Genomic DNA, 22,155 nt, shown 5'->3' with positions numbered 1-22,155 from the left:
GAGAATCTTGGGAGAAAGTGCCCGCAAAGGGTGGATTTTCATTGTGGGTGGGGAAGGTGGTGTAGGCTGCAGTCAGGCCAGCTGACCTGGGAAAATGTCTTGAGGCAGCCACAGGGAATTGCCGGGTGCTGAGGCAGGCTGTTTAAAAGATCTGCCTTGGTATTGTGTGACTTGGTCCCATTTAAAATAAAAACAGAAAGGCCCCCCCAACCTTCAACCCCCCCCCCCACCTCCACAACTTACTTCCCATGCCCCATCCATGCCACATCATATGAAGGTAATGCCCCCCATCCATTCTTTATGACTTGTCATGCCACCATGCCAAGGTATGCCCCCCGCCCATTAAAGTTTCTATAGCTGAAACTGCAGGCATTTGCAATCAAGCAATATTTTCCCTGGGACTCAGGTGGTTTTGTACCCTAATGGGTGTCTCGGCTCTCAACCAAAATACGTAATGAGACTTGGCTGTGTGCCCAAAAATCCATTAGCCTGTGGAAACATCTGATCCCCAGGAAAAACATTGCTCAATTGACAGCTCTGGTTCTTTGATCTCTGCAGTCAATTTCACAATGTTTATTTACACAAGATTAAGAGGTTTCTTAGTCTCTTCTAAAGTTATTGCAGCTTTAAAGGGTCTTGATGATTGGCATTTTTATTGGGCTGTAGTAAAAAGGAGTTTTTTTTCAAGATGATAGTTATGAATGAATGACTTTTTTAAAAAATTTTTTTTATACATCCTACTGTCATTATAGGGTTCATTGATTCTACACAGTCTATAGTGGGTGAATGAGCATGGAAGCGCTATATCTTGGCATGGGGAGGCATGAGGAGCCAGCCATAGGAGTTGTTTGGGGACCTTATCTTGGCATGGGGGACATAAAGGGCCACAAGGGTTGTTTTGAGGCTTTACCTTGACATGGGGGGCATTTGTTTTTATTCATTCATGAGATGTAGGCATCATTGGCTAGGCCAGCATTTATTGCCCATCCCTAATTGCCCTTGAGAAGGTGGTGGTGAGCTGCTTTCTTGAACCGCTGCAGTCCATGTGGTGTAAGTACACCCACTGCTGTTAGAGAGGAAGTTTCAGGATTTTGACCCAGCGACAGTGAAGGAACGATGATATATTTCTAAGTCAGGATAGTGAGTGGCTTGGAGAGGAACTTCTAGGCGGTGGTTTTCCCATCTATCTGCTGTCCTTGTCCTTCTAGATGGTAGTGGTTGTGGGTTTAGAAGGTGCTGTTTAAGGAGGCTTGGTGAATTCCTGCAGTGCACCTTGTAGATGGTGCATACTGCTGCCACTGTGTGTCGGTGGTGGAGGGAATGAATGTTTGTGGATGGGGTGCCAATCATGTGGGCTGTTTTGTTCTGAAGTCTGCATGAAGGAGGACCTTTTGAATTTACCTTTTAAAAGGTTCCCTCATGCAGACTTCAGATCTCTGAGGTGCTCTGAACCATGGCTCATTGAAACCTGGCCCTCCTCCATGAAAATTGCAGAGAACTAGGACATGCCTACCCTGCAATGGGACCTGCCAGTTTGGGGGTGCAGGCTGCACCAGTTCCTCTCCAGTCCTGAAGAGATGCCCTTAACCTTGGCACCGTACAGGCAACTCGGCCTTTGGGACTCTCACGTTTGGCTGCAGAGAACAGTATGTATCCTTCTAACTATACTGTCCCCTACTACTTTCTACCCCCCGCCCCCCCACTTGAATGGCTCCCTGAACCATGGCGCTGTGGTTAGTTTGCTCATCCTCTCTGCAGCCCCTACTCTCGTCCACGCAAGTCGCAAGTTGTAAGAACCTCCAACCTGTTGGACAATTGCAAGGGCTGAGCCTCCTCCAATGCTACATTCTGGATCCCATAACTGCATCACTCATAGTCACACCCTCCTGTCCCTGACCATGGATCAAATCTGAAGTACCTACCCTAAGGGGTGTGACTGCCTCCTGGAACAGTGTCCAGCAAGCTTCCCCCCTCCCTGATACAAATGCAGTACAGTTCATCAAAAGCAAAATACTGTGGAAGCTGGAAATCAGCAGTTCACCAGGTTCATTAGATTACTGTTTATACAATAATAGTGCAATTAGCATAACACAAAAAAATCAAGGCAAATATCTTATTCTGTTTGTAATAACATCCAATGATTTACTGAGTAAAGTTACTGCTTGTCACAGTATTGAGGCATACAGACTAAGAAATTGCATGTTCACTACGTATTGAGTTTATTTATCTCGGGCATGGCAAAAATTTAGGGTAACCTTTTCCCCCTGAGCTGGGGTGATTAAAATCCTTTGAGAGTTCCTGTCATGCTTGTGCATGGAATTAGCTCTCAGCTATATTGGACTCCGTGGTAGAATAACTCCTCATATTTAGGTTCTTGAAGGTACTGAATGACTAAACCCACCACCTTCAGGAAAGGACTAAAGAAAATTAGGTGAATCAAGAAGATTTTTAAAACATGCATTTGTGCTTATATGATTAAATCAGATTAGTAGAGTGGAAGGACAGATTATCTTTATCTCTTCTGGGTTAGGTATCAGTGCTTGACAGGAGAAGAATTCAAATTAAAGGTTATAACTTTTTTTGGATTTCTGACATCACTATGTTGTTCTGAAAACAGAGGAAGTAGACCTTGGCTTGACTGGGAGAAAGCTTTTCAAGATAATAGAAAAAATACACTGGGGCCCTCCTATAACATGATCTTCTATAGAGCAGGACTTGGTATAAACCACACAAGTCAGGAAGGCTTCCACTTGTAATGTTTGCACCACACAAGTGCCAAGCAATGATCATCTCCTACAAGAGAGAATCTAAACATCTCCCCTTGATTTTCAGCAGCATTACCATTGCTGAATCCCCCACTATCAACACCCTGGGGATTACCATTGACCATAAATAGAACTGGAACAGCCATTAAATACAGTGGCTACAAGAGCAAGTCAGAGGTTGGGAATTCTGTGGTGAGAAACTCATGTCTTGACTCCCTAAAGCCTATAGACCATCTGCAAGGCACAAGTCAGGAGTGTGATGGACTACTCTCTGCTTGCCTGGATAATGTGACTCCAAAAATACTCAAGAAGCTCAATGCCATCCAGGACAAAGAAGCCTGCTTGATCAGCACCCCATCCACTACCTTAAGCATTCACTTCCTCCTCCACCGTCGCATAGCGGCAGAAGTGTATAGGATCTATAGTGTATCTATAGGATGCAGTGCAGCAACTTATAAAGCCTCCTTTGATAGCATCTTCCAAACTCTTGACCTCTACTACCTAGGAGGACAAGGACAGCAGACAGATGGGAACATCACCACCTGTAGGTTCCCCTTCATATCACTTATCAAGCTGACTTGGAACTATATTGCCATTCCTTCACTCTTGTTGGAACAAAATCCTGGAATTCCCTTCCTAACAGCATGGTGGGTGTACCTATACCAGATGGCCTGCAATGGTTTCAGAAAGCAGCTCATCACCACATTCTTGAGAGCAATTAGGAATGGGCAACAAATGCTGGCCTAGCCTGAGACACCTATATCGTATGAAAGAATAAAAAAAAGCTGAGCTCTGCTGAGGCAGCAGTAAAGGCATTTCAATTGACCTTAGCCTGGAGCATGTGTTAGGAAAGAGGTAAACTTGCTGTTGCTGCTGCTGGCTGTCTGGTAACTCCTGCTGGATAGTATATATATGTGTAAGTCTGAGAAAAGGCACCAGCAAAAGACATAGTTATGAGTGAGCTCAATGCATACACATCTTCCTAGCCTGGGAGGAAATGTTGATTGATTTAGGAAGCAAAAATAGATGTTAGTGCACATACCCAGACAGATGTGATTCTCACCAAATATACTGGACCACATTATAGCATGATCTCACCGATAACGTGGTCTTGTCCTGTGGGCCACATTATAGGATGGGGAGGGGGGGATGCAGCTCCCGTCTAATTTTTAAATCTGAGGACTTTTTTTCATCAGAACAAAGACTACCTAAACACATGAAAGTTTTTGCCAAAATGTTTATGTGTACTCCAGTAAATGAATGACACTGTGGGTGTCAAATTAGTCAATGCCAGCAGGGTGAAACAAACTTGTAATGACTCGGCATCTGATTTTTCTTTTTACTTCACCTGATCTTCTTCCCACTGAAGTTCGGTGAAGACTAGTTCATACACTTTTTGGGAATTCTTTCCTTGTCTAGTTTTGCTTTTACTTCTTTTGAAATTAAAAATCTTGGCAATATTTTTGCAGTCAATGGGAAATTAAAGCTGGTGCAGTGCACATCAGGCAGCCAGTCACTATGGCCCCATTTCGTACTGCTGGCATAGACCAATTTCATACCTGGTGTATGTTATCAAATGCAGTTCTATTATTCGGGTGAAACGAAATGCTTGAATAATTAAATCAGATTAATGGATTGTTGTTATAATTTCAAAATATTATCTTAGTCTTTTTTTGATTTTCCTCACAGATTCAGTCGTTGATAGTATCCGAAACCAGTGATGTGAAACACTTCACACAGGACAACCAGGATTATTTGATCATTAGCAGTCAAGCGGACACTCTTGACAGTAATTCAAAGGTTAATTTTGAGATGACCTAGATTTAGTGGCCATATTTATTTGTATGAATTCAGTTTCATGTTAGCCATTATTTATATAATGATAAAAAAGGAGAAGCCGAAGTTGAAGGGAGCTGTATTTCTTGCAGCTAGTTAGCTGAAACACAAGAATTGTGACCTGCCAGATTTACTGCGTCCTTTGTGCCTCCTGCACTTAAGTTGCAAAACTGCTAAGCTTTTGACACCTATGTTTATAATGGTATTTTTTATTGAATCCTTTTGGACTTTTTGGTGACAGGGCCTATCAGAAAATTATTTCTGAGGTAAACAGTAGAGGTGACAGCCTCCTGTTCATGACTGTTACTAAATTTAATCAGGTTGGTGATGAAATTCTCATCAAGTGAATGGGTGAAAATCAGGCTGTTTGGTGGAAGTGTCTAATGCAGATAGTAGATGGTCCTTGTAGGTTTTCATCCCATTTAAGCTCCATCATAAATTCTGAAGGAAAATAAAATAGAAGGAATAATCGCAATTGCTCCCCAACCCCCACCCCATCCCCCCGCCCCCAATCACGCCTCACTCAAATGGGTGCAGCCATTAGAGGATTGGATTCTGAATAAGATTACCTATTCTGAATTCTTTTATTTCCACCCTGAAATCAACACCTTTAACAAATGCCTGTATATTATAGAGATTTCTGACTGTAGAACCTGATAGAAGCTTAAGTAGATTCATAAAAATATTTCATTCAGCTGATAGTAGTGTCAAAAGCAGAGGGGCAAGAATTTCCAGTGTGCTCATGACAATTTTCTACAGTCCAATCAGAAAGAAGGCATTACTGGACCTGGTTCTTAGCAGCGGGTGCACCAAGTGGATCAAGTGTCAGTAGGGAAACATTTAGGGGACAGTGATCATAAGGTTTAGTCTGGCTATGGAAAAGGACAAGGAGCAATCCAGAGTAAGAATAATTATCTGGGAGAAAGTCAATATCAATGGGATAAGAATGGATCTGTCTAGGGTAAATTGGAATCAAAGATTGGCAGGCAAAACTGCAACTGAACAATGGGTTGCCTGTAAAGAAGAGAAAGTTTAAATACAGTCAAGGCATATCCCCCACGAAGGGAAACGTTATGGTAAACAAACCCAAAGCTCCTTGGATGATTAAAGAGCTAGAGATTAAGATGAAGCAGAAAGAGTGTACTTATGACAGATTCAGGTGGATAATACAATTAAGAATCAGGCCAAATATAGAAGGTTCGTAGGGGCATTGAGAAAACAAATAAGAGAAGCAAACAGAGTATGCGATGAGACTGTCCGGTAACATAAAAGTGAATCCAAAAATCTTCTGTAGCAATATAAATAATAAAATGTTGGTGAGAAGAGAAGTGGGACTGATTAGGGACCACAAAGGGGATTTAACATGGAGGCAGGGGCAAGGCTGAGGTATTAAACAAATACTTTGCATCTAATTTTACCAAGGAAGAAGCTGTTCCCCAGATCATGAAAGAGGAGGTAGTTCAGACACTTGTAGGGTTTAAAATTGACAAAGAGGTGGTATTGGATAGGTTATCTATACTGAAACTTGATAAGGTCCCATGACTGAAGGACATGCATTCAAGGATACTGAGGGAAGTGGCAGTGGAAATTGTGGAGGAGTTTGTCATAATTTGCCAATCTTCCTTAGACTTGGGGGTGGTGCCGGAGGACTTCAGAATTCTAAATGTTATACCCTTATTCAAAAAAGAGTGTAAGGACAAGTCCAGCAACTACAAGTTAGTCAGTTTAATTTTGGTGGTGGGAAACTTCTAGAAACAATAATTTGGGACAAAATTATGGTCACTTGGGCAAATGCAGGTTACTTAAGAAAAGCCAGCACAAATAAGTTAAATACAAATCACATTTATCTAACTTGCTTGTGATTTTTAAAGAGGTATTAGAGAGGGTTGTTGAGGGTAATACTGCTGATGTGGTATATATGAACTTCCAGTTGCAGTTTTGCCTGTCAATCTTTGATTCCAATTTACCCTAGACAGATCCATTCTTATCCCATTGATATTGACTTTCTCCCAGATAATTATTCTTACTCTGGATTGCTCCTTGTCCTTTTCCATAGCCAGACTAAACCTTATGATCACTGTCCCCTAAACGTTTCCCTACTGACACTTGATCCACTTGGTGCACCCGCTGCTAAGAACCAGGTCCAGTAATGCCTTCTTTCTGATTGGACTGTAGAAAATTGTCCTGAGCACACTGGAAATTCTTGCCCCTCTGCTTTTGACACTACTATCAGCTGAATGAAATATTTTTATGAATCTACTTAAGCTTCTATCAGGTTCTACAGTCAGAAATCTCTATAATATACAGGCATTTGTTAAAGGTGTTGATTTCAGGGTGGGAATAACAGAATTCAAATCAATTTGATCAAGGGAACAACTTCAAAGTTTTCATATGATATGAAACTTGGAATTATTGTGAATCATGTGTCAGGATTTTCCGGCCCTGTCCAGGGCCAGGATTTTCCAGTGCTGCCGAAAGTTAATGGCTGGCTCTCCAAATGTTTTGTTCCCCGCCGTGTCAGGTCCCGCCACAGACGGGATCAGAAAATCCTGGCCGTGAGGAGGATAATGTAGAACTTCAAATGGTCATAGGTAGGTTGGTGGAATGGATGGACAAGTGGCAGACAAGATTTAATGCAGAGAAGTATGAGGTGTTCATTTTGGTAGGAAGAACATGGAGAGACAATATAAAATAAAGGGTACAATTTTGAAGGGAGTGCAGGAGCACCTGACCAATTTTAAGAAGGAAAAATAAAATAAGACTTGCATTTGTGTAGCAGCTTTCATGGCCACTGGATGCCCCAAAGTGTTGTACGGGCAATTAAGAACTTCTGAGTTCACTGTATTGTGGGAATGTGGCAGTGAAGTTGTGCACACCAAATTCCCTAAAAGAGCAATGGTTAATTACAATGTGATATTACTTGAGGGATAAATATTGACTAGGACACCAGGGATAATTCTTATGATCTTCTTCAGAACAGTGCAATGGGAACTTTTGAGTCCATCTGAGAGAAGGGACGAGGCCTCTTGTTAAGGGGAAGTCATGTCTGACCAATTTGACTGAATTTTTCGAAGACGTGACCAGGTTTGTAGATGGGGGCAATGCATTTGACCTAGTCTATTTGGACTTCAGCAAGGCTTTTGATAAGGTCCCACATGGGAGACTGATAACGAAGGTAAGAGCCCATGGGATCCAAGGCAATTTGGCAGTTTGGATCCAGAATTGGCTGAGTGTCAGGAAGCAGAGGGTGATGGTCGAGGGATGTTTTTGTGACTGGATGCCTGTGTCCATTGGGGTTCCACAGGGATCATTGTTGGGTTCCTTGCTGTTTGTGGTATATATAAACAATTAAGACACGAATGTAGGAGGGTTGATCAGTAAGTTCGTGGATGACACAAAAATTGGTGGAGTGGTAAATAGTGAGGAGGATAGCCTTAAATTACAGGAGGATATAGGCGGGCTGGTCAGATGGGCTGGCCAGTGGCAAATGGAATTTAATCCGGATAAGTATGAGGTGATGCACTTGGGTAGGACAAACAAGGCACGGGAATACACGATGAATGGTAGGACCCTGGGAAATACTGAGGATCAGAGGGACCTTGATGTGCATGTCCACCGGTCCTTTAAGGTAGCGGGGCAGGTAGAAGAGGTGGTTAAAAAGGCATATGGGATACCTCCCTTTATTAGCCGAGGCATAGAATATAAGAGCAGGGAGCTTATGCTTGAACTGTATAAAACACTGATTAAACCACAGCTAGAGTATTGTGTGCAGTTCTGGAATCCGCATAATAGGAATGATGTGATTGCACTAGAGAGAGTGAAGAGGAGATTTACCACAATGTTGCCTGGGCTGGAGAGTTTTAGTGATGAGGAGAGATTGGATACACTGGGGTTATTTTCCCTGGAGCAGAGGAGATTGAGGGCGGACATGATTGAGGTGTATAAACTTATCAGGGGCATAGATAGGGTAGACAGGAAGGAACTTTTCCCCTTGGTGGAAGGATCAATAACCAGGGGGCATGGATTTAAGGTATGGAGCAGGAGGTTTAGAGGAGATGTGAGGAAGAATTTTTTCATCCAGAGGGTGGTGGGAATCTGGATCTCACTGTCTAAAAGGATGGTAGAGGCAGAAACCCTCATAACATTTAAGAGGTATTTGGATGTGCACTTACGATGCCATGGCATACAAGGCAATGGGCCTAGTGCTGGAAAACAGGATTAGAATAGGTAGATACTTGTTTGACTGGCGCAGACTGGATGGGCCGTAGGGCCTTTTTCTGTGCTGTTGACCTCTATGACTCTATGTCTCTATGCCTCAGTTTCAGGTCGCATCTGAAAGATGACACCTCTGACAGTGTAGCACTCCCTCAATACTACATGAAATGTCAGCCTAGAATTCTATGTTCAAGTCCTGGAATGACACTTGAACCTTCTGTATTCAGAGGTGAGAGTGCTTCCTGCTGATCCACGGCTGGCACACGTCTTTCATTTTATTGAAATCATTTGGGTGTATGATGGGCAGCAGATTTACTAACGCTCATTTTCCACCGCTGGAGAAGTTGAATTTCAATCCCTGTGCTATCGAAATGCATTTATTAGTACCAGTCAGTAGGTGATAGGCTTTATATTTTGAGACATCCATAGGAAAATTTCTGCTGTGCCTTATGAAAGGTTGTGAATCAGTTCTTCTATTTCTCCAGCCTGTTCCTTTCTTGTTTCTCCAGTGATAAAAGTGTCAGTAATACAATCAGCTTGCTGCAGCACATTTTTGTTTAAGTTCTTCTCATAGTATGGGTTTTTAAAAAAGACAAATATTCTTTATGATTGGCCTTAAGTATGTGGTCTTCACAAACCCGTAGTTTGCCTAGGTCCTCCCACATTTCCATTCCCTACAGCATTAGCTGAATTAGTTACCCTAACCTCAATTGCTTTTTTTGCCTTACTGAGTTAACATCCAGATATCTGCAATTTCTCCTCTGTTGCTTGACATTCTCTGCATTGCAACCTATTCCTCTGCATCAGGAAAGAATACTTGTTACTGTCAGTCTCATAACACCATCCGCTGATTTTACTTGGGTTTAATTTTTTCATTAGTGCTGCTTTGTTAAAATGGCAGTTACGAAGAAGGAAGTTGAGTCTTCATAGTTCATTTATGCATTGCGTATGATATTGCTGTATAATTCAAAGGAAAATGAATAACTGCAGGTTCCTTTACGCTTAAGATGAAACTCTTTGACTGCAGATGGATGGCGGAATTGTCCGTGCCCACTGGCGTCGGGCGTGTTCAGTGGCGTGAGCGCACAATATGGCGAGAAGGCCAAAAATCAGTTTCATGGTGTCATGGAACCAGTTTATGATCATCCGCTCTACCCACTGATGGTGGGCCTCGTTTCCCAGCATCGGACGCCGGGAACCTTATTGTAATACATCTGCATATTATTATAAGCTCAGCCCACCGGAATTGTCCCCCCACCCCCATTGGATTGTCTGTCTGATATGTTTCACACAGCATATAAATGGCGTGCATTGGCAAGCTGCGCTTAGAGGGGAACTTGGAGGTGAGCGTACAGTAACATTGTGGAGCGCTTGCCCGGTTTCCTGTTGGACTTAAAGGTTGAGTCATGTTGGTGGGGGACCAAGGGTTGCACTGTAGTTGAGGCACATTGTGGGGGGGCATGCGGTGCAAGGGCAGAATTATGGTTGCAAACCGTGTACAAGCATGTGTGGGTTGGGGGTGGTCGGAGAGCAAGGGAAGCGGCCATGCATTTGGGAAACCTTGTATAAAGTGACCATTTTTCTGCAGTTGAAGACAGTTCAGGCGCAGCCACATTGATATGATTGGAGTCGATCTCTAGCTTATCTGCCCACTCAAGCAATGCAGAGGCATCGAAGTGCCACCAAGTGCCCCAGTGCTTTTCACCCCTCGGGCACAGATTGCAAAGTAATGAGCATTTTAGTGGACTGCAGAACAGATGGACAACTGGGCACGTTGTACAGTCTCTTGCTAAAGCTGGCTGTGGAGCAGTCACTGGTGGAGGCGTTCACAGCCCCTTGCAATGTCATCATTCCGATTTGAATCAGTCTCCCTCATGGTCCAGGCTAACAGTGCTGCCATACGGTGTGGGTTAGGAGAATGCCTGCGCCAGACCTGAGAGCACAGATTGCAGTCCATTGGGCAAAGCTGCTGCCAATCGGTTGAGTGAAGCGGATTGGGTTTCGGGCAGCAATGCAGCGCACTAATCTCTGACCATCCAAGTGGTGGCCAGCACTCTCCGGGATACATTAAGGGGCCTTTAGACTTAACCAAGACAGGTTATTAGAACACCTATGCTAACCCACACGTCTCTCTCTTTTTCATCCTGCAGGAGGAGTACATCAGGATCGTGGAGCCTGGCAACCTAACTGTATGCCTCATGGCTTACGGAGAGCGAAGATGACAGAGAAGAGAGTAACTGAGATACCTGGCTGCATAGAGGGAGGAGCAGCACTGTCCAGAAGACGGGGCGGCTGGGCTTCTGCACACGCCGCTGAAGAGCCACAGCGAGCCATCGCTCATTGGCGTCTAGCTTGACCCAGGGTCTATATGGCCTGCCATTCATTCCTGCAGATGACTGACGGGCCAGTGTCACCGAACACTGCGCATGTCTAGGGAACTGATTAGTCGCATCTGCCAGCTACTGCAAGATTTGGCACCACAGGGACATGGAGGGCATCCACTGTCAGTGGCCGTGAAAGTGGCCACGGTGCTCAATTTCTATCCCAGTAGCTGCTTTCAGTCACCATTCACACATGCCAGGCATACATATCATCTGGCCTGGCAGGCATCTCTTTCCATCTTGATTCATGCAGGGCAAGCTGGTACACAACAAGAGGGAGAGGTCACAGATTGATGGAGGAATTCCTGAAATCAAGATCCTCACGGACTTTGAAAACAGAGCCATCCAGCTGGCCAGCGCGGACCTGGACCGGTCCTGTGCTGACGGTGAGGTTGGCGGTGCTCTACCAGGTGAGGATCCAGCAGTGTAACATCCATCAAACAACCATGCTGTGAGTGATGTGTCCTGTTTCACAGGTCACCACCATACACTAATTATCTTCCCTTGCTTCCGCAGGCACATTTGGGAAACAGCCGACGGAGTCCTTGAAACAGGGTCTCCAATCAATTCCCGAACAAACCTCTGAAAACGAATCTGGAGGCATTCTTCTCGAAGTCCTGTCACAGCACTCACGCACACCCTCCACCAGTGCAGAGACACATACCTCGGCAGGACCTAGCTTTACAGTAGCCTTGGGACCACAATCTGGTGAGCATATCGCACTGTCTGATCCGCAGCAGGCGGCAACAGGGACTTCCCAGGTGTCTGGCACACAGAAGACCCCCAAGGGCTAGGTATTTGCTGAGTCCGAGTCAAAGAGTACAGAGTATAGAGTACAAGAGCAATGAGGTTATGCTGAAGACACTCGTTAAACCTCAGCTGGAATATTGTGTACAGTTCTGGACACCATAGTATAGGAAAGATGTGCACACATTGGAGAGAACGTGAAGAGATTTACCAGAATGCTTCCAGGGATGAGAATCTTCAGCTATGAGGATAGGTTGGAAAGGTTGAGTCTCTTCTCCTTGGAGAAAAGAAGGCTGAGAGGAGATTTGACAGAGATGTTAAAAATCATGAGGGGGCTGGACAGGGTAGATTGGGAGAAGCTGTTCTCACTCATAAAAGGGTCAAGAACAAGAGGGCACAGATTTAAAGTGATTTGCAAAAGAAGCAAGTGTGATGTGAGAAAAAACTTTTTCACACGACAAGTGGATCGGGTCTGGAATGCACTGCCTGGAAGTGTGGTGGAGGCAGTTTCAATTGAGACATTCAAGAGGGCATTAGGTGATTATTTGAATAGAAACAATGTGCAAGGACACGGGGAAAAGGCAGGGTAAAGGCACTAGGTCATAATACTCATTTGGAGAGCCGGTGCAGACCTAATGGGCCAAATGGCCTCCTTCTATGCCGTTAAGATTCTGTGATTCAGTGAGTCAGTTGACGAGCCTCTGGACTCGGTCATGTCACAGTTGCTGGAGCTGCAAAGGCAATCTCCAGAACATTAGGAAGGGATGTCCGCTGCACTCCTCAGATTGCACGGCATGATGGAGGACGTCAGCCTTCAGGCTGAGGTGATAGCGCCAGCATGCAAATGCACTGAGGTCAACACTGGTAAGATGACAGCCGCCATGGAGACGTTCCAGGGCATTGCTCCTACACTGCTGCACAGGCTCAACTCCATCGCTGACGCCATAGTCGGCCTCCAACATTGTATACGTGAGAGCGGTGTGAGACAGCTCGATCTCACTCCAGCTGCCCTTTCTCTTCAAGGAGTCAGCCAGGGGCCATTGGACACCCTTGAGAAGATGATCAGCAGGTGCACACCCCGCAGCCATCCATCCAAGCGACGACAGGAGTGTCCAGCCCATCCGAATCACCCTTTTCTGTGGCCTCAGCAGCTTCATCTCCACAGGCTAAGGAGGGTGACACTACCACACAACAGGACTCCAAAAGCAGGCCAGGGCCCTCCGGGCCTTGGCCCTCCAGAGGATGCCCATCAGTGTCATCACAGACAGTGCGTAGCAGTCAGCAATGGCCACCACCTCCGGAGTTGTGGGTGTGGATGTCTAGGTAGCACAAAGAGATAGCAGCAGGGTTAGAAAAGTTAACAAGATGTTGAACAGTCTGGGCACAGGTGTTAATGATTTCTACATTAAGTTTACTATTTTAAATAAACTCCCAACAGTGTCTCCTTGCCAATGGCTCCTTGTTATGATGCGCAGTGTTCATGTCACTCAGATGCGAAACCTTTCTACACAAGATAAAGGCAGGTGTCTCAGCCCAGAGCCTCTTCCCTGTGCTTTGTGCAGCCTTCAGACCAAAGTGATGGTCCAGCCTCACTCTCCCTGGACACATTACTGATGCCTGCATCTCTACAGTGCTTGTCATTGCTGAATGTTGTGGGCAGGTGTCACAGAGTACCATCATTTTCTCTGTCTGCTCTCAGCTCCTATAAGGTGGGGCTGTCCCCCATCCCTTCAGCATTTGTGACCAGTGATTCTGTGATCCTGAAGGGGTCAGGTGCTGAAGGCAGACAAAGGATCAGATGCTTTTAAAGTTTCACGGCTGCATCTCTATGATATGACCCTGATCACTGAGCACAAGCGAGCTGCCCTCGGCCAGACAGGAGTCAGACTTTCTCATAGGCTAAGTGAAAATCTATGTCATGTCCTCACTGCATGTCATCACCATCCTCCACAAATCTAGCTGCTATGAGGGCCTCCTGAACACACCTGCCTCATCTGGAAAATGCGATGGCCTCATCCCCGTCACTATCGCCTTCGAGGACCACCTCATCCTCATTCCTGTTGGCATCCTCCTCATTGGAAGAGACCTCCAACTCCTCCTCAGCCAACTCCTCTCACCGTTGCAGCGCTAGGTTGCAAAGGGCACAGCAGATGATGACGATGTGTGACACCCTCTGTGGACTATATTGCAGGACTCCATCAGACCATTCCGGGCACCGGAACCTCATTTTCAGCATCCCGATGGTTTGCTCCAGCACGTTGCATCATGACCCTTGTTATATCATCACTCTGTTGCACTCTGAGGCCACCACACGGGTGTCATCAGCTACATCATCTGTGGGCGGCCCTTGCCCCCGAGGAGCCATCCCTGCAACTTCTGTGGACCCTGGAAGACCTCAGGGATCTGTGACTGACTGAGAATGTAGGAATTGTGCACACTCCCTGGAAAAACTGTGCGCAAGCCTGCAGGATGCATTTGTGGTGGTTGCACACCAGCTGCACATTCAGCAAATGGATTCTCTTGATGTTGATGTAGTTCACCAGGTGTTGCGGCAGAAACCTGAGCCCATGGACCGACTGAGGACAATGAAGGCGTATATAAGGTGATGTCCCTTGAACCAGCAGTGAGTGAGGGCCCTGTGGATGTGTGATGGGTTTGTGAGTGTGTGAGTTGAGAGTGATGAGAAGAGTGACTTACCCTGGTGGAACTGAGGAGATCATTTATCTTCTTGCAGCACTGGGTGGCTGTCCTCGTGTGAAGGGTGTTGGCGCTGACCACAGCTGCCACCGCACCCAAGCCAGATTAGTGAAGTTTCTGCCCATCCTGCGGCCAGAGCAGGAGTAGAGAACATCACAGCGAACCTCCACAAGGTGCTCGAGGGACCATTGAACCTCGGGGTTACAGTCTGTTTGCCTTTCAGGGCCATGTCTTCTTTGCAGCAGTCATGGCTGGCAGCACTGAGCTGTGTGCGCGCGGCTGGACTTTAAATATGGCGCCTGGCATGGTGAAGCAGCTAGGTGATGGTGTGGCAGGCAAATGTGAGTCCGCCTACCATGCAAACAATGTGTTTCGCAGGAATGTATAATTAATGCGGCGGGTTTGGGAGATATGGTGTGAAAAGCCACCATTGTGGTGGGCGGGTAAAACACTACCACACTTAGTGCAATTCTGGGACAATTTCGCCCTGAATTTTTAGCGTAGAATAGAATAGAAAATGATTTCCAAGAATCCTGGGATTGGGAGAGCCAGATAGCACCAGATTAAGAAATTGTAAGAAAGGTCAGACTAAGAAGGAATGCAGTAAGGTCTAAGTTAGGTTTACAGCGCATGTATATAAACGCACAAACCTTGGTAAATAAGGTTGGCAAGCTGCAGGTCCAGATAGCCATATGGGAAATGATGTTGTGACAGTAATGGAAAACAAAGGACAGGGCTAGGTATTAAATATTTTTTTTTACATACAAGCTGTTCAGTAAAGATAGGGAAAGAAGGAAAGGTGGAGGGGTGGCAATATTGATTAAGGAGAGTATTACAGTGCTGAAGAGAGAGGGTGTCCTAGAGGGGTGATGGCTATAATTTATTTGGTTAGACTTAAGATGCTACATGACAAGTTCTTGAGGGAGGAAGACAATTGGGTGTATAGGTTAATGAATTTCGTTAGTGAACCAATGTGCAATGCTGCCTATCAGTGAACTGATGTGCTGGCCCTTGAAGGTGTTAAGTGTGTTATGGAGTCAGAGACATAATTATCCCTGAATTTTACATGAACTTGAAATACAGCCAGCTTCCCAACTGCTCCTACCTTGATTTGCTGGGTGCGGAGCAGGCTTGATATGCTGAATAGCCTACTCCTGCTTCTTGTTCATATGTTCGTAAGGCTGTATCAGATGCTGGCACAAATAAAGCAAAAAAGTTCAGAAACTATTAAAATACCTGAACAATTTAGCAATTAAGGCACTTCCACTGCAGATTGGATCAGGCGATCATCAACAAATTCCTTTGTTTAATGCCTGTTTTTATGCCTGACAAAGGGGCAAGATGCCAACCAATTTCTGCCACTGTATTTAAATCTCACCTGATGTAACTACAGTCAAAGCAAAAAAAATGTTGCCACATATTTCACACTGTCATGAATAAATTGAACATTTCCTTAGGTTTAAAATTAACATCCTGTTTCAAATGATATGCCCACAGATCTATAGATGGACTGGACATTTATTTATTTTGCACCAAAACCTTCCTACCCACGGGGCTACCGGTCTCACACTCTTTAACCGAGGAAGTCGACTGTACCTGGCTATTTCCCAGTTCAGCTTCAACCAAGCATCTGTCCTCTATCAATGGAATGATGATCATTTCAGCAACCTACAGAATTTGACGGTCCAAGGAGCAACACACGTTAGCAGCGTAACTGTTGGGGTTGATATCTACCTTGTCTTTTGTAACAATACAATTGGAGGTCAGTGTTTGGGCTTTTCATTTAGCCATTTATTTTTAAATAGATATTAATATTCAAGAAAAGTATCACTATTGTAATATTTTTCTTGATTGTGGAGCCATGTTTTTGAAATGGAGTTTGATAAACCAGAAAGCTCAAGTTCAGTGAATACCTAATGTGAATGTTTTGCACTAATGCTCTCATTAGCTCAGGATGTAGAGCAGCACATCTGGTGGTTATGATATTGGAGTAGCAGCCTGGAAGTTGTTCCTAGCCCTACTGTGCCAGGTTATAATTGAGATTATCATTAAAAACCCAGCTGGTTTACCAGTATCCTCCAATGAAGGGAACCTGCCACCCGTCTCTAGTCTGGTCTCTATGTGACTCAGTGTGAGGGAGTTGGGTAGGATTTAATTCCAAAAAATGATAATGTTTGGGATGGGTGGGAGGTTAAGGTGTTTCAAAATCTGAATTCTAACCGCAGCACACCCATTAACAGAGGCAGGGCAGGGGCAGGCAGTGACCCTGCTCCCAGGAAATGTGTTGGCGACTTAAATATTATATGAGGCTGCTTGCTTCAGTTTTATCCACAATTTCCAATTTAAACTTGGACAGCAGAGCTTCCTGGGCCTCTGAAAAACTGGCAGGTACTGGGAGGTGAGGGCTGCTGGATCCAGGTGATAATTGCCTTTCCACTTCCCTGCTGGATCCAGCATACTTACCTTGCCAAACCCCATGATTGGACATTCCACCCCCAACTCTAATTCTTCTGATCGCTCCACAGACTCCAACACTGAGATCTCTGATCTCAACCCCAACCCAGGCCTCTAATCTCCCCCTTGAGGCCTCTAACCTTCTCCATCCCCACCCTTGATGTCTCCAACCTTATTCCTCATTCCAACCTTATTCCAACATTATTCCCCCTACCACCATACACTAAAGCTCCGCTTCCAGGTGACATCCCCGGGTTTCCCATGAGTAGGTCGTAAAGTTAAAATCCCTCAGCTCTCTCAAGTGTGGAGTCAAACTGTTGCATCCGTTTTGTGCAGACTAGTGGGAGTGGAGCAGCTGAAATAAGATTTTGTGCCAGATTTATGTTGCTAATGACAGCTTAAATTTTGGCAGAACGAGGATGTCAGAGAGATAATTTACACTGCCACATTGGAGGCATTGGTGGACAGAACATGAAATCATGTATGGACACCTCAGATGTCTGTTCTATGGATTTGTTTTGCACAATTCATTTGCTTTTCACTGTTGAATGAACTTTTTTTGTCAGAAATAGTTTGTGAACTGCAATTTACTGTAATTACTAGAAGATACTGTTGTCATTAAACCTGCTGATTGAAGGGCTTCCAGATGCATTGTTTTAGCCACTTTTTGGTACAGAATATTATTTATGCACCAGTGCATTAACTAAATTTGCATTTATTATGCTTCACAGGCAGCCATACTTCCTGTCTGGTGTACATTTGGGAGACAGGTCAAGCTTTTATAAAATTGGTCCAGAGTATTCCTGTTAAAATTGCAAGAAGTATCTTCCTTTTTACTCCATCCTCTGGCTTTGGTAAGACTCCAGAAATGAACTCATCAAAGCACTAAGTATATCATGGAATTCTTTATGAAAATTAAATAGTGCACAGAAAGATTAGTGTATAAAATTTACAGTTATTGTGTACAATTTATGTGATCAATGATTTTTTAAAAATATAGTTTCGAGGTAATTGCAATGAGTGTCATTCCATAACACATTCTCATCGGTCAGCATGGCAATGCAGGTTCAAGGAGGCGGAGCCAGGTTCAGGCTGCATCTGATCATTACATTCATACCCTTTGCTGTCTATCACTTGTCAGTGTCTGTGCAGCAGAGGACACATCTACAACCACTTCATTGATGATCCATATCCTGTAAAGTCAGTCTCCCATGGGCATTACCAAGTATCTGTGCTGGGATATTTAGATAAAGTTAATGGCATCTTGGCAGTTGGGACCAATTAGGCTGCTCAGGTCTTTATTTGGTGTGGCATGCATTCTTTAATACAGTACCAATGGAAACATGACATACTATGTTAGGGTCCTTCTGAAGAAGAGTCCAAAATTATGGTTAATCAGGCACTTGCATTTCTTAATGATGACATTGAGATTTCTGCCCCAGCTTCTCTTGTGAAGAAAAGCCTCCACAAGAACTAATTGTCGAACCAGGTTACGTTTACCCTTTCTGCAGATGTAGGTGCGTGATTTCCAGCAGATGATCACAGAGCACCTCTTAAAGAATCATAAAATGGTAATAGCACAGAAGGAGGCTTTTCGACCCATCGTGTCCATGCTGACCCTCTGCAAGAGAGTCCTACTGCCCAGCCCTTTCCTTATAGTCCTGCATTTTCTTCAGGTGCTAATCCAATTCCCTTTTGAAAGTCATGATTGTATTTGTCTCCATCACACTCTCAGGTAGTGTATTCACGATCCTAACTACCCACTGCATAAAAGCATTTTTCCTCTTGCTGCTTTTGGCTCATTTGTCGTTCAGCTTATATTGATGTCCTCTCGTTTTTCACCCTCCAATGATGACAGAGTGGATATAGAGAAACTAGCAAATCTCCTTTCAACTTTCCCTTTTCTAAGGAGAACAGCCACAGTTTCTCCATTCTACCCACGTAACTGAAGTCCCTCATCCCTGGAACCATTCCTATAAATCCTTTCTGAACCAACTTTACAGCCTTCACATCCTTCCTAAAATGTGGTGCCCAGAATAGGATGCAGTCTTCCAGCTGAAGCTAAACCAGTGTTTTATAAAGATTCACCATAACTTCCTTGATTTTGTACTCTGTTCCTCTATTTATAAAGCCTAGGTAGGATCCTGTATGTCTTTTTAACTGTTTTCATAACTTGTCCTGTCACCTTCAATGATTTGCACACATACAGCCTTTCCAGGTCTCTCGCTTCTTGGACCTGCTTTAGAATTGCACCTTTTATTTTAAATTGCCTCTCCTCATTCTTCTTACCAAAACGTATCACTTCGTACTTCTCTGCATTAAATTTCATCTGCTATGTGTCTGCCCATTCTACCAGCCTATGTCTTCTTGAAATCTATCATTGTCCTCCTCACAGTTCACAATACTTGCAAGTTTTGCATAATCTGTAAATTTTGAAATTGTGCCCTCACACTTGACTCTAGGTCATTATGTAAATCAAGAAAAACAGTGGTTCTAGTAATGATCCCTGGGAAACCCGTAGTGAAGCCTGATATCCCTCTTTCTCTTCTTCCAAACACCTTAGATCAGGGGATTCCCATTGGTGGCAATAATAGTACTAGAGCAAAAGAATATTGATCAATTTGCAGAAAGTCTTTTGAGAGCCTAAAAAAGCAGTTCAGAAATAACTGAAAAGCTGTTACTTAGCATTATGGTGTCCTTCCAATGACTTTTTATTTAATTAACATTACTCAGTAACTCTGAGTATCAATTTCACATGAGCATGATTTCAAGAATGTCAGGAAATAGTGTGTGTGATATCATTGCTCCCAAACCATTATTTCAGTGAAACTCCAGTATATTTCAATTAGGCATTTCCAATCTCTGCCTCTGCATTCCAAGTTCGTGTGTTTTGTGAGATAGGTGGAGATCTGGTCGATCAGAAAATCCTTATTACCAACTCTTTCACAATCAGTTCTGTAAAATAGGTGTGAGCCTAATAATATTTACTGAATGATAATCGGTTATCAGATTCATAAACATAACTGAACAATTTTGAACATGCATACTGCTGGTTGTAATCTGGTTAAGATAAAAATTAATCAGTTGGGGTATATGTTAAATACCACCTAATGTTTTCATTACATGACAGTTAACAATCGCTTACAGTAGAACCTCAGTTACTCTCCATCCCATCCCCACATTCTCAATTATCAAAATACTAACACAATACCAACAGTAGGATTTGGAGTTTTGAGTCAGAAGATCAAAATTGGACTGTTCAGATTCTTTTTTAAATGGGAAACTTTCAGTTTAGAATGCAACAGAGCTGTTTTTGAACTTTATTCAAGGTACTTGTTGAAAGAAAATTGAAGGGCTCTCAATCACAGATAATCAATTAACCATAATGGAAATGGGGGCTGGCCTCCAGTGGTGCACAATGAATGACTTCACAGAATTTGCATAGAATCATAGAATTTTTACAGCGCAGAAGGTGACCATTCGGATCATAATGTTTTGCTGTATTGTAACTTAATGGTCATACTTTATTCAAAAGAAGTGTTTTTATTTCCTATCAGTTAAATATATAATGTAGATGCTAATATTTGCTTTTTTTCAGTTCATCTCCTGCTGACTGGTGAAAACCAGTCAAGCCTCTACGCATGGAATTCAGCAACTAGTCAATTTAAATTGGTGCTGGATCTCCCGCCAGCAAATCATATGCTTTCTGTCACTGCTCCTTCACTTAATGGAACCAAAACTCTCATTGCTGCAGCAGGTGATTTGGATTCCTGGGTCTATGAGTTAGTTTCTATATCTAACCAATCAGATTTTATTCCAGGGTAAGAATTTCTGATTTGCTTCTGCTTCTTTATTTGTTTTATTTGAAATAAATGCATTTTTTTCTCAGACAACTGAGAGGAACAGCCTTGGTATGATGAAATGCGTGTTGGTGGGTTGACTGCAACCTTATCAGGGCTCAGGGAATATTTACTCCTGAGCAAAAAAGCACAAAACGTTGGGGCAACACACGTCATGCCGGATCTCCACACCTCCCACATTGCTCTTTGATTTCCAAGGTTTCCTCAAGGGAGCAGGGTGGAATCGTCTGTGTCTACAAAACTCACAGGGAAACATTGCCTCATAACTTCTGCAAAGATGCAGGCTTTTGGGGTGGTGGGGGGTGGTTGAGGTTGGGAGGGGGCAACAAAAGCATCATGGGGGAGGTTGGGGGTAGGGGGGAAAACAGGGGGGAGGAGGGAGTATCATGGAAGAAGACAGCAATTGAGGAGGTAGGTGTAAGGGAGATGGAAGGTGTGAGGGAAGGAGTGCGGAGAAGAGAGGGTGCCCAGGGGGAGGAAGGGATATGGAGAGGGGAGGGAGCCCAGGGGGAGGAAAGAATGCGGAGAGGGGAGGGATTAAGGGTGGACAAAGAAGTAAGAGTGGAGGAAAGAGTTAAGAAGGGGATAGGAGTAAGGCTGGAGGAAGAAGTGAGGCTGGAGGAAGAAGTGAGGCTGGAGGAAGAGGTAAGGGTAGAAGAACGAGTCAGGAAGGGGGAGAGACTAAGCAGCGGGGAGTCCGGGGTGGGGGGCGTGGGGTAAGGGATTCTTGTGTGGGAAGGGGTGCGGCTGGATGTGTGCAGGCATGGGAGGAGTTGGATAGGTCCATGCCTGCCTCTTGGGGAGCGAACTGAAGGTGGGCGTGGTATGGAGGAAGGGTGAGAATGACCGAGGGCAGAGTGAAGTGATAGGGTGGGAGGGTGATTGTTGGAAAGTAGCAATAGAAGGAACAGCGAGGGTGGTTGGTTGGTGGGGACTCAGAGGCAGACATGGACCTTGCAGACGGGAAGGAGGAGGTCAAGGAGGTGAATGTGGATGGGGGTGGGATTTTCGGGAAGGAAGGGAATGTGCACGTTCATCTGGACATCCCTGAAGGAAAGGGTTATGCCTGGTAGGTAACAGAGGGGAAGTGGAAGATGATGCTGGCTGGGGGAGTGGGGTGATCATCTGTGATGGAGAAAGGAAATAGGTGCCTCGGGGAGGGGAAAATACGGGGGAGCACACAATGCAGTGAAACCAGAC

At 44.4% G+C, this 22,155-nt stretch overlaps 1 protein-coding gene across 1 annotated transcript in view; it reads left to right on the top strand.

The window, feature by feature from the left end:
• The window catches only part of adgrv1 (adhesion G protein-coupled receptor V1), a 723,938-nt gene that overhangs the window by 262,000 nt on the left and 439,783 nt on the right, over positions 1-22,155 (top strand). The window contains 6 exon segments of the mRNA XM_041185339.1: positions 4,455-4,565; positions 7,123-7,192; positions 10,967-11,049; positions 14,440-14,546; positions 18,538-18,608; positions 20,694-20,916. Of these exon segments, the coding sequence (XP_041041273.1) occupies positions 4,455-4,565; positions 7,123-7,192; positions 10,967-11,049; positions 14,440-14,546; positions 18,538-18,608; positions 20,694-20,916 (665 nt within the window).

Source organism: Carcharodon carcharias, chromosome 4 (genome assembly GCF_017639515.1).
Source record: "Carcharodon carcharias isolate sCarCar2 chromosome 4, sCarCar2.pri, whole genome shotgun sequence".
In the NCBI taxonomy this organism is placed as follows: Eukaryota; Metazoa; Chordata; class Chondrichthyes; order Lamniformes; family Lamnidae; genus Carcharodon; species Carcharodon carcharias.
This window is presented reverse-complemented; position numbering and strand designations above follow the sequence as displayed.